Here is a 12,308-nt window from a genome sequence, read left to right as displayed (position 1 = left end):
GCCCAGAGGTACTTTAATAATATACTTATTCAAAGGCTATTTTGTAACTTTTTTTATCATCATCCTTTCCAAATATCTGCTCTCATTGCAACAACCTCTCAAATTCACGTTAATCTTCTTGATATTAGTTTTCAGAGGGTTAGCATGATAAGCAGTTCTTGACATTTTTAAACTGAGAGAGACAAATGGAATTATAAAAGAAAAAGGAAAGACTGGGAGCTGTACTCCAGCTATCCTTAAGGCTGGATGTATTTGGGGCTTTCTTCAATCTAGTTCTCAACTTCTCTTTGTACCAGCTCCTGCTGACTTCATGGTAACAATGCTTTCTATTTTACATTGAATATTACTTTACACTATACACTGCAATAAGTATAGCAAGCATAATGACACACATTATATGTAATATACAAACACACAGAGCCAAGACAATTGAGAACCAAGCTATATATTATTACTGAAAAAAACCTAATCAATAGCTTTGTAATGAGAACTGGATGTAATTCCTGTGTTATTTGTTTCCAGGAAGCGACAGCAATGTATGCACAAGACAGTTTTCCCTTTAAGTTTGCTAAGAGCTAGACACTGCCCTAAAACCCCATGCTCAACAGCCTCAAGGAATCAATGTCACTAAGTCATGACTGGCCTTGTGAATCTAATGGCAAAAACCTGCAACAGTTTTACTAAAAAGCAGCCCATCGCTCTCTATTCCTATTTGGGGAAAAATGTTTTACTATTAAATCAAGATACATAAAACTATAAATTAAAAGTGATGAAAGAATAAGTCTGTTGTTTACTCACAGCCTGGAGACAACGTAAAAAAGCCCACAATGCAGACTCCCTCTTATCACACTAATAGTGCCTTTACACCTGTTCAACAGGCACTGCTCTCATTAGGTCCAAGAGTGGGTGAGCAGTAACTATCTCCACACCCACAGTAACTTAGAATCTGGCCTTACTCTGCCAAACTCCTATAGTCTCAGACTGTGTAATTTAATTTAAAGGCATTTTTCCTTTCTGCCTTTGAAATAAAACAAATATTTTATATTATGTGTGAGACACAGAATGAATTCCAAGCATCAGAGTGCTTTTTGTTCTCTAGGATAGCCAGAACTTAGAGTATGCTGCCATGACAGATGGTGTCTCCAACAGACCCGGTAGGGAAATTTCCAGTGATTTATTCACCACCCTATTCAGCTCACGATCCATCTAAGATAATAAAACAGCATGGCTAGCATTCAGCTTTTTTATGCTTTACTCAAGCCAAATCCAGCCATTTGGATGAGACATTAAGGGAACAATCACACAGAAACAAGCAGAACACAAGAAGAATTGAGGTTCACCAATTCCCATCCCCTGCAGTTACAGGAAATCCATCATGCAGAATACGCTCCCCTCATCCTGCAATAGGCACTTCATGCTCAATGCTTCAGAGAAAGAGGAAAAAAAAATCACTAAGGCCCCAGCCAATATGCCTTGGGCAAAATCCTTTCCAGTCTCAAATGTGGAAACCAGTTAACTACATGCACGTGACCAAGAACTGCCACGGTCAAACTATCTAACCCCTTTCATACTCTGGGAGAACATTAACAGCCAAATAAAATGTAGACATTTTACAGGGGAAATTAAGAGTGACAGAATCATTTCCAGCTCCTGCTGGACCAGTGTTACTCTCTGGGTGAGTCATATGAAAGGGAAGAGCTTGTACTGCTCTTTCTACCCCTCTACCCTCACTATAGCATCTCAGAAGGCTCCATATGGGACTGGAAGAATTAGCCATCCTTGTTTCTTTTATTAGCCAAGACAGGTGGAAAGGGATGAGTTTAAAAGGTGACCTGGAGTGAAGTGGGTGACAAAACCCTATGAACTTCACATAGAAGAGATTAATGTCTTCAGCCTCATGCAGGTGAGAACACTTCCTACCCTTACCAGCCTTGTCTCACAGAGTGAGGGAGCCCCTAAGCACAGATACTTGGATAACATCCTCTCTAAAAATGGTACAAGATGTATTTAAAATTCTCTAGGTCACTTACTGAACTTGACCAAAGGATGAAACTCTCTTTGCTATCATAATATGTAACAAAATTACATGGAGCCACTACAATGCACAGGAGGCATGTGTGTGATTATCACAACAGGAAATTATTCCATGATTTCACTCACCCAAATTAACGGGCTTCTATCACAGACACAAAGACAAAACATCCAAGTTTCAGTCTAAACTTACCATATTTTTCAAAATTTAGACTCTGAGCCATACTATATCAATTAGAGATATCGATTCAAAATTCTGTAACAGAGTTTGTTCACAATTTTGGTGTTTGCTTTTTTAAAATCATAATGTCTCTGTGAGCTGGAAAGATTTTTGTGGTGCTCAAGCTTCAGATTGAGAAGTGACATAATTCAGACTCCCCCAAGTTATGGGACCCTCTGACGTATGAGATATTCACAGTAGTCACAACAGACCTGGACAATTAACTTAATATAAAAAAAACTCAGAATGCTCCTAAAACCAAAAAGGATCTTATACTGTGGCAAGAGTAATCAACCTGTCCAGTTTTAATCTTTTTGTTATCTGCATTTAGGAATTTTTAAATCTGCATGAAATACTAATCTGTAAATTAAGAAATGTGATTATCATTGCACACATGGATTTCTGGGGTGAGCTTTTCATATGCATGTTAATGTGTCCCAGCCTTCGTAGGTGTTCTCAAAGATGCATGTTCAACTCAAAGCAAAAAAAGTAAATGGAAAATAAGCAAAGGATTAGTTATTACTCTAAGTGAGTATAGTGAGAGCAAAAATGCCATGACCCAACCCAAAAACAAAGATCCAGTTGAAATGGACATAATTATAAACAGGAAATAAGGCATCCAAAGCAAAAGTCAGAATTTTATAACACCAGAAAGGAGGAAACTACAGTTTTGAATACTTCCCCAATTTCAAATTGGTGGCTTTTTGTTAATCGAGACTTGAGTACTGTGATACCTAAAAAATAGTCGCAAAAAAGTCTCCAACTTCTTTTTAACTGGACTAAAAGGAAAGACAGTTGATATCTAACTTTTCTTCTAGACAGAGGTCACATTGTGCTCAAAAGTCAGAGTGACAAACTACAGTAGCACACTCAGAGAACACAGCCAAGAGTGTCAGAAAGCCAAGAGACATTGACCATTGTTGAGAAACAAGTAACATGCAAATATTCTGGAACTGAAATTAAAGGCCAGCTGAGAGAATTTTATATATGCCCCACTGCAGGTACATAAAGCTCACCTGTTTATTTTCTTTTTTTTCCCCCCTGCAACAATGACCACCTTGTCCGTCTTTGGCTTCGCTTGTTATGTACTGGGAAAATTCAGGCTGACACCTGCCAGTAAAACACTAAGACTGCCTGCTCAGGAAGACAGGGAAAGTGGTAACATATAGATTGGGCATGGGCATAAAGAAAGAAGTCTTTTCCCTGCAGCAGTATCAGAAACAGACCTGTGGACGTCATTGTGGGCAAAGATCACAAATGGATATCACTGTGAGCAAAACAACCTGAAGGTAAAAAAAGTCTCATCACATGAGCCAAAGAATATTTCAATTAGAGTAATTTTAAAAGCAATTTTCTGAAGTAGACAGGCACAAATGTACCTAATGTGTAAGTTTATATTGTACACTCAGATCAAGGAATGCATATGCATACGGCTAGTTAAAAGTACAGCTAGCCATTTTGAAGTATCAGATTGAGTGCAATTAAGGTATTCTCCTCTTAATACCTTGTAGTCCTCAGCGCCGTATAAAGAGGGCTCTCTCAAAGAAAAGACTCAGAACAGGAGAAAAACCTGGCCCAACAACTTGACTAATAGATCGTTTTGTTTTTGCAAGAGAGACTTTTGATAGAGAGGAACCATGGGGCTTTGCTTCCTGGTACCAGAGGAAAGAGAGGGAGAAAAAAAGATTATGGAATGAACACTTGCACTTTTCTGGAAAGAATGTACGTGGTTTTTTGTTCTCATTTCCAAATCCTGCCAGTCTCATGGCACCCTCAGAGATTACTCACATACCTTCCTGTATGGTGACCAAAGAATAGGAGTACAAACAGAGTGATGAAGTTGACCTATTTGAAAAAGAAACATGAGTGTTTCCTTTACCTCAAGTGCCCAAAAGCGTAGCAGGCGTCTCACAAACAACAGTAAGGACTATATATGTTACTTATATGTTGCCTGTCTTTACTGTTTCTCTCTCTCAATTGTAAGCTCTTTATTGGCTCAAGGCAGTTCATCCAAAAGGAAAGAAAGTGACAAGCAGAAAACTCTACTAAAATACTGGGAGGACAGGGGATAAGCACGGGTGGTTTTTTTGCTTGTTTTACCTAGCATTGGCTGCTTTAAGGTCACAGAAGTGTGAGAGTAAAGTTTTCACTACATCGCTGCAGACAACTTTCACTACATCAATGTGACTCAGCCTCTGTCGCAGCTGCTTGGCGATTTCCCAGAAATCTTCAGATAGCAGGTGGTACAGCTGTCCTTCATCTTTGCTGAGGTGCCCATACCAGGACAGAATGTAATCTCTGTAGCTGTAGTCAAACACTAAAAGGAGAAACAAAACAATAAATAGCAACAACGGTGAAAACACACAGGGATAATACAAAAACAATTAGCTCAGGAATAGGTTGCATATCTTCTTCTTTAGGTTTTAAATTCTCTCTCTTCAAAGAAAGAAAGGGCAGCAATTTTATATTAAAGAAATCTGATCCTAAGAGAAATTACCAGAGGTCACCATGCAAAAGCCTTAAGTGGATTTGGTCTGACAGTCACGTTACTGGTCAAACAGAAATCTCGAACAGATACCTGTATCACAAAACATGGATTTTATTACATGAACTACTAAATTATCTGCATCTCCCAAGTCTGCTGAGGACTGACGCAATTTGTTCTTTATACATGCATCTAAACATCTTGGTTTCAAAGACACACTTAAAAAACATGTAGAGGCAGTGTTTTTCCCCCCCAGCTGAAGGACAGTGTTGAACCACATTATAAGATTATAGTAGTTAGAGAAAGGAAAGCGCTATTAGACTATTTTAAGGAGACACCATAAAAAAAATTAAAACTTGAAAAATTAAACATTTCCATAAGTCTGAACTATAGTTATAAGCAACAGCTAAGATTACTATAAATGAAAGTAATTAGGAAAAACTGTTTGTCAGTATTTTGACAGCACTTTGCGTATAGCTCGTTATACTATTTTGCTTATGGTCATATAGGCTTGAAGTGTTGTATACCAGTCATCACTGCTCTGGAGGAAGCTCAAAGAAGCCTGCATATCAGCTGTGACCACAGATGTAAGCGAGATACAAAATGAAAGTCTGTACCGGTCACAGTGATAACTAAATAACAAGGGGGAAAAGAGAGAGAAGAGTGTGTGAAAACCTGAGCAGGCTCTTTAGCAACTATCATTTGTTACAGCCTGAGCTCAAGTCAATGACCTACAAAAACCCTCCCAATTTGTCAGAGTAATCCCATCGGTTGAAAAACAGTCAAATGACTATGTTATTTTTTACTTTTGTTCACTTGAAAGAGAAGAAGACTACATCTTGTATTTCCTTTTTTTCAAACATTTTAAAACTTTATTTAAGAGTAGAGATGGTCAAAAATTTTCCATTTGAATGTTTTTTTTTACTGGAAAATACCAATTTGACTAAATTGAAATGTTTCAGGGGAATCCATTAATTTAGTCAAAATCTGACCCAAAAATATCCAAGTGCTTTATTTTATCATGTTATATATAGGTTAAACAAAGCCATTTCATAAGATCGTTTCAATATTTCCAAAACTACATTTTCTGGAAATTTTGTTTCACAAGAAATTTCAAAATTTTTACTTTTTGTTCTGATTTGGGATGAAAGGAAATTTTGAAGTGTCAGAATTTGCTATTGCACAGAACATAAGAGTTTTAACCAGTTCTATTTAAAAGGCTTTTCTGAGTATCTGAGCATACTATATATGTTAATGGACTTAGCCACACACCTTCTGAGGTGGGTATTATTATTATTCCCATTTTACAGATTTGAAGCACAGAGATTATCTGGCCTATCAAATACAACAAAAAATAAAAGAAAAAATAGAAAAAGAAAGCATATTACAGAGAAACCTGCCTTAAACAACCACTCAAGAGACTGGTAACAATGGTTGCTCAAAGATGGAGGCCTTCTGATAAAGGTGGTAAAGAAGTGTCCTCGGTACATGTGGGGATAATTTGGGGTAATATAATGGGATTTTGACTGATTAGGGTAATTTCAGATACATTGTTCTACCATGACAACGTGCGCTTGTGTAAATAAATATTCTCTTGTCGCTGTCACCTCTTTCGTTCCTCAACCATCCTCCTCTTACTGTTTTGTTATTCCTCTTTGTAGTGTCATTTCTGAAAATAGATTGTAAGCTCTTCAGGACAGGGCTCTTTTCTTTTCTTCCAGTAAGTAAGACATGCAACACTTTTAGGGTGCTGTAAATAATAGCAGAGCACTGTGTTATGGTATTTGTGGCCATTGTTTGTAACAGGCAATGTCTCACTTCTTGTTCTGAATCACGTGTGACAATTCTCTTGTAGATGCATTTCTCTGTCCCAGAATTAACACGATGGGCCAAAGTACTGTATTCTTTAGGAACCTTCTGCCTTTGAGGCAGAGTCATAGTAGCAAAGAGCGATGGCTAAGTTTCCCTACGTACATAACTACAAAATACGAGAAACACTATCCCCTTCTAATACCGTAAAGTATACTCGCTTTCAAAAAGAAGGGTGCATTAGTCCTTAAGTCACCATTACCCTCATGGCAACACCTTTCTAAAATCAACTTGGGATCCTAGTTTTCTCCACAATCATAAGAATCCACAACATTCACTTTCTCCTTGTATTTACAGCAATTCGGCACAACATTCAAATGTACTGATCTCTACAGTATTTTGAGAGCAGAATTTTTATAAACATTACTATCTAAACAACTCATAAGAACATAGAAATAAATAAGTCAACAGTATATTTAAACACACTAGATATTTGTCACCATCTCTCCCCACAAAACAAGCTGTTTAAAACCATCTTCAAGTCACATTAAAACATTCAGTTTTTCCCTTTCTCTATCAAACAGATGCTCAAGGAGGAGGATGGAAAATTCTGAATATGCAAAATTGTACCCCCCAGAGGATTTATTTTTACATTTAAAAGGGTGCATTCTAATATTGTTTTTATTGTACGTTAGAATTTATTGTATGTTCCTCTATAGCAGGGGTTCTCAACCTTTTTCTTTCTGAGGGTCCTGCCCAACAGGTCCCAACAGCCCACCTGTGCCACAACAACGTTTTTCTGCATATAAAAGCCAGGGCCAACATTAGGGGGTAGCAAGCAGGGCAGGTGACCAGGGCCCCACTGCCACAGGGGCCTTGTGAAGCTAAGCTGCTCAGGCTTCGGCTTCAGCCCTGGGCGGCGGGGCTTGGAACCCCAGGCTTCAGCCCCATGCGGTGGGGCTTTGGCTTTCTGCCTTGGGCCACAGCAAGTCTAATGCGGGCCTGCTTGGTGGACCCCCTGAAACTTGCTCGGGGCCCCCCAGTGGGCCCCAGACCCCTGGTTGAGAACTACTGCTCTATAGCCTAAATCAATGCCTTATAATTTTTAGTGTTTCTAAAGCACATTGGATCGTCATCTCGAGCTTGATTCAAAGCCCACTGAATTCAATGTAAAGACTCACAGTGACTTCGGATCCAGTCCATAGTTATCTGCAACATACAGAGTGATGTTAGTTTTTGATTATCTCTTGTAAAAAAAAAATTGTGCCTCAAAAATTATCAGAGGTTCTGTGTTTGCTCACATTTTACACTGATCAAACTCTGCCAAGTTATCGTTTCTCTTCAGCACTATAAATATTACTATTGTGTACATAATTACGATTATCCAGGTACTCTTCTTCTAGCCAAGAGCTGTTAGTTGTGGGTTTAAGAAAACTCCAAATAGCTGAAAACCATGTTTATCCAAGTTGAGTCTTGCTTAAATGTTGTCTCTAAACTACTTGCCTTTTAAGTGTAGTAACAAATAAAAAAGGTTTTCAAAACCTATGTCCATAGAAAACTATTCCTTTTTTTTCAAATTTTTTTTTAAAAAAAAAGAGTCAATGCACTGTTTTTGGTTTGGATGTTACACTTCCCTGTATTGTCTTCTGCCCACATTTTGGAGTGTTGTGTTAGTGGTTAAGAATCAGCCAGTGAAAGAGACTAGAGAAAAAAGGTCTATAATTAATAGTGAAACTAGTCTTTTCACTGATAAGATGAATGAAGTGCAAACAAAACAAATCAGTATCCATGGTAAAGGCTGAAAAATCATTTCAATGTTAATGATCCAAGGTATTATTAACTAACAAAGTCTTACAGAGATAGGTGTAGTTACAAAAATGGTCAGTATTTTGGGGTTGAAGAGCATTTTTCCTGTTAACAAGGAAAATTATTTTCTTTATTATTATGTATATAGTTTAGTTCTTGTTCTCATTTTGAACACCTAGCACCCAATATTTTATTTTAATATCTAACAAGCTTGTTTTGTAATTTTCCCTCACCTTGTTTCTGTTACTCGTAACAATAATCTGTAATTAAGGATGGAAGAAAGCAAGCTAAAGAGTTTGTCTTCATGCTATTATCTTAGAGAGACACGGTGGGTGAAATAAAATCTTTTACTGGACCAACTTGCAGTAGTCCTGACCTGAAGAAGAGCTCTGTGTAAGCTCAAAAGCTTGCCTCTCTCACCAACAGAAGTTGGCCCAATAAAAGATAATCTCTCACCCACCTTGTCTCTCTAATATCCTGGGACCAATATGGCTACGCTACATACATGCTACTACTTGTCAGGGGAGATCAGGAGACAACTTGGCCCTGAGTACTGAATATAAGTAAAACAAGGTTTATTTGGTGACAGCATATGACTATGCTGAAGCTGGGAGGTGAGATTCCCAGTGCAGGTGACAGACTTGTGCTAGCTCCGCTTGAGGTAGTGCACTAAAAAGAGCAATGGAGATGTTGCAACGCCGGCTCTTTTTCGTGCACTAGCTCAAGCTGAGCTAGCACAAGTTTGTCTACCCACATTTGGAATCATACCACTCAGTGGCAGCGTAGACATTAGATACCTTCTTTTGTTATGCTTGGCTTTGGGGTGAGAGGACAGTGGCCAAGCCAAATATAACGACTAGTTATTAGCATGTTCGTATTGCAGAAGATATATCTCAGTACTATAAGAAATATTTTTTAGAAGATATTAAAATTAGACTGATGCCTGAACTTGTACTGGAAATAATAATACAATGAACTACAACCAAGCAGTAGCATCACTGGCGTATTAGTTGGGAGGACAGAAAAAATTGTGAGATGAAATTTAAGCTAGTTGCCAAAGTAAGGGAAACATAAGCGGACACTATACAAAGCCATCACAGACGAAGGAATGACGTTAGGGTGATCAGTTAGCAAATGTGAAAAATCGGGACACTTTGTGGGAGAGGGTGGGTGTAATAGTTGCATATATAGAAAAAGCCTCTAATATTGGGAGTTGGGTCACCCTAAATGAAGTAGCTACAATAAGCTGGTGGATGGATTAAAAAAATATAATGCTGCACAGGATATGTGGTCATGAGAGACAAAGAAGATGCTCAGGAAATAGTGGCAATAGTGTAATCAGAACAAAGAAAATGGGAAAAGCACATGTAGAGTGATTTAAAACCATCAGCCAGAACGTGGTCAGAAAAGTTAAAAAATAAAAAAGTCAATTAATTCTTGATGGATGCAGGCTATTTAGCAATTAATAATATACCCTGGATGAACTTTATACAATATAAATAATGTAGAATCAATTGCTCAAAATTAAAGGAAGAGGCTAGATTCTGTTTTCACATCAATGTAAACCAGGAGTGGTTTCACTTAAGTTACACGGATGCAATTCTAAAACTCTAAGAGAACAGAATCAGGTCCATTCAGAAACTTCTATATTCTATCTCACAACTTCCCAAGTAACATATCTTCCTTTAATAGAAGTAGATGAAAAAAATTCTTTACAAGTGACAGATGAGATTTTATTATTTTCTCCACTATACCAGTTAAATAGTACATGAAGTGCTCGAAAGGAAAGAGCTGGTAGAGATCCACAGTAAATGAGTAAATCTTCCAGATCTTTTGAAAATTTTACACTCTAAGTGCCTAATTGACTTAAGAGCCTAAAACTCATTGAATCCTAAGTCACTTTGAAAATGGCACTTGGAGTTTAAGTCATTTAGGTTCCTTTGAAAATTTTACCCTATATCTCAAAAGGGAACAAAGAAGTTGAAAGAAGCATCTGCTGGAAAGGTCAAAATACAAATTTGGGAATTTTCCTTTATTATCAACCCGTAGTGAAGGAGTAACAGAGGTCATGATTCTAGCTCAACTGAAACATGGAAGTTAATTGTATCTATCACCCTATTATAAGTCTATGTATATTACAGCATGCACCTGCACACAACATCAAGTTATTACTTTGAGATTGTAAATTATTTGGGACAAGAATAGTCTGTCTTGGGGTATTGTACAGCATCAGACACATTATCAATATTACATAGAAGCAAATAGAAATTCCAAGAGTGTGCTTTCTATCTTGAGTCCATTATATCTAAAATATTGTTTTTGTGGAACAAGACATAATAGCCTTAAACATTAGTCTTAAATTTGTTTTCTTTAAAAACATTTTTAATCTTTTTGAAATATTGTTTTGAATTAAAAATATACTGTATATACTCGTTCATGAGTCCATTTGTTTATAAGCCGACCCCCCAAGATGGACAGGTAAAAATAGTAAAAACTGTATGACCCTTTCATAAGCCAACCTTATATTTCAGGGGTTGGCAAACTTTGGCTCCCGGCCCGTCAGGGTAAGCTGCTGGCTGGTCGGGACATTTTGTTTACCTGGAGCATTCGCAGGCACGGAGCCCCTCAGCTCCCAGTGGCCACGGTTTGCCATTCCCAGCCAATGGGAGCTGCGGGAAGTGATGCCACTTCCCGCAGCTCCCATTGGCTGGGAACGGCAAACCATGGCCACTGGAAGCTGAGGAGCTCCGTGCCTGCAGACGCTCCTAGTAAACAAAACGTCCTGACCTGCCAGCGGCTTACCCTGTTGGGCCAGGAGCCGAAGTTTGCCAACCCCTGCTATATTTTAAAAGCTGGCATCACAAGAAACACTCAAAAGTTTTGCTAGAATTATTTTAATGTAATCTAACGAAAAACCTGTTATTGTTGTTATAACAACTGAGCAAATATGTATTCACCTTCAAAATTACAGTCAATATTTAAAATCAGTAAATGGATATTTAAAACAAGTAACTTAGAACAATATGAGACTTTAAAAAGTCTTAAAATCCTCCAAAGTCTGAATCAGTCTCTGATTCACCAAACAGTTCATTAAACTTGGCTTCCGTCACAGCTGCTCCTGCATTGTCATCGTAGATGTCAGCAGTGTCGTCTTCAGACTCAGATTCCTTCTCATCATCAGCCTCTGTTGTATCATCATCAAATATAGCATCTTCTGACCATCGAGTACATTGCTGATACAGCATTTCCTAAATGATTTTTCTATCATTTCCGAGGGAATGGACACCCACGAGTCCTTTATCCACTGGGCAATTAGATTGATTTCGGGCTTGATAAGATTCCCGCCTTTTGTCAACTTCGCTATGCTTGAGCACATCCATTCAGACCACATTTTGCGTATCCTGTCTTTAAAGGGTTTGTTCAGGCAGAAATCAAGCGGTTGTAGAACTGAAGTTAAGCCTCCAGGTATTACAGCCAAAGTAGTTTTCATATTTTTGGCCACATTTTTCACCTCATCCTCTTGTGTGCCTTGAACATGTCCCAAACGAACATAGCAGGTTTCTTGAAAAGTGCTCCTAGTCTCTTATTCCACACTTTTTCCAGCCATTCAATAGTCCCACTTTCATCCATTCATCCCTTTTCGTGTGCACGTACGATGATACCAGCAGGATATTTCATGTTTTTAGGCAAGGTTTTTCTTTTAAAAAAACAACAACAGGAGGGAGCATTGATCCATTTGCCAAACACGATAAAACCACCGTAAAATGGATTTTTTCATGGCCAGTGGTTTTAATTAAACCTGTTTTTTCACCAACATCGGTTACCGTTCTGTTGCTCGGGAGATCGAATGTCATCAGTGTTTCGTCCATATTTCCTATTTGTGACAGTTCAAATGCATATTCCTTTCGATATTTGATAATAAACCTTTGGAAAGATTCAATTTTTTCTTCCAGATCT

General features: G+C 38.0%; 1 protein-coding gene across 3 annotated transcripts in view; it reads right to left on the bottom strand.

The window, feature by feature from the left end:
* Window positions 1-12,308, bottom strand: part of SNX25 (sorting nexin 25) — a 161,569-nt gene that overhangs the window by 118,949 nt on the left and 30,312 nt on the right. For all 3 annotated transcript variants that reach the window (XM_074951250.1, XM_074951252.1, XM_074951251.1), the window contains exon 3: window positions 4,352-4,568. In XM_074951250.1, coding sequence (XP_074807351.1) covers window positions 4,352-4,568 — 217 coding nt within the window. The remainder of the gene's footprint in view (window positions 1-4,351; window positions 4,569-12,308) is intronic.

The sequence above is a fragment of the Natator depressus genome, chromosome 4 (genome assembly GCF_965152275.1).
Source record: "Natator depressus isolate rNatDep1 chromosome 4, rNatDep2.hap1, whole genome shotgun sequence".
Classification (NCBI taxonomy): domain Eukaryota; kingdom Metazoa; phylum Chordata; order Testudines; family Cheloniidae; genus Natator; species Natator depressus.
The sequence above is the reverse complement of the archived record's forward strand: the minus strand, read 5'-3'. Positions and strand labels throughout refer to the sequence as shown.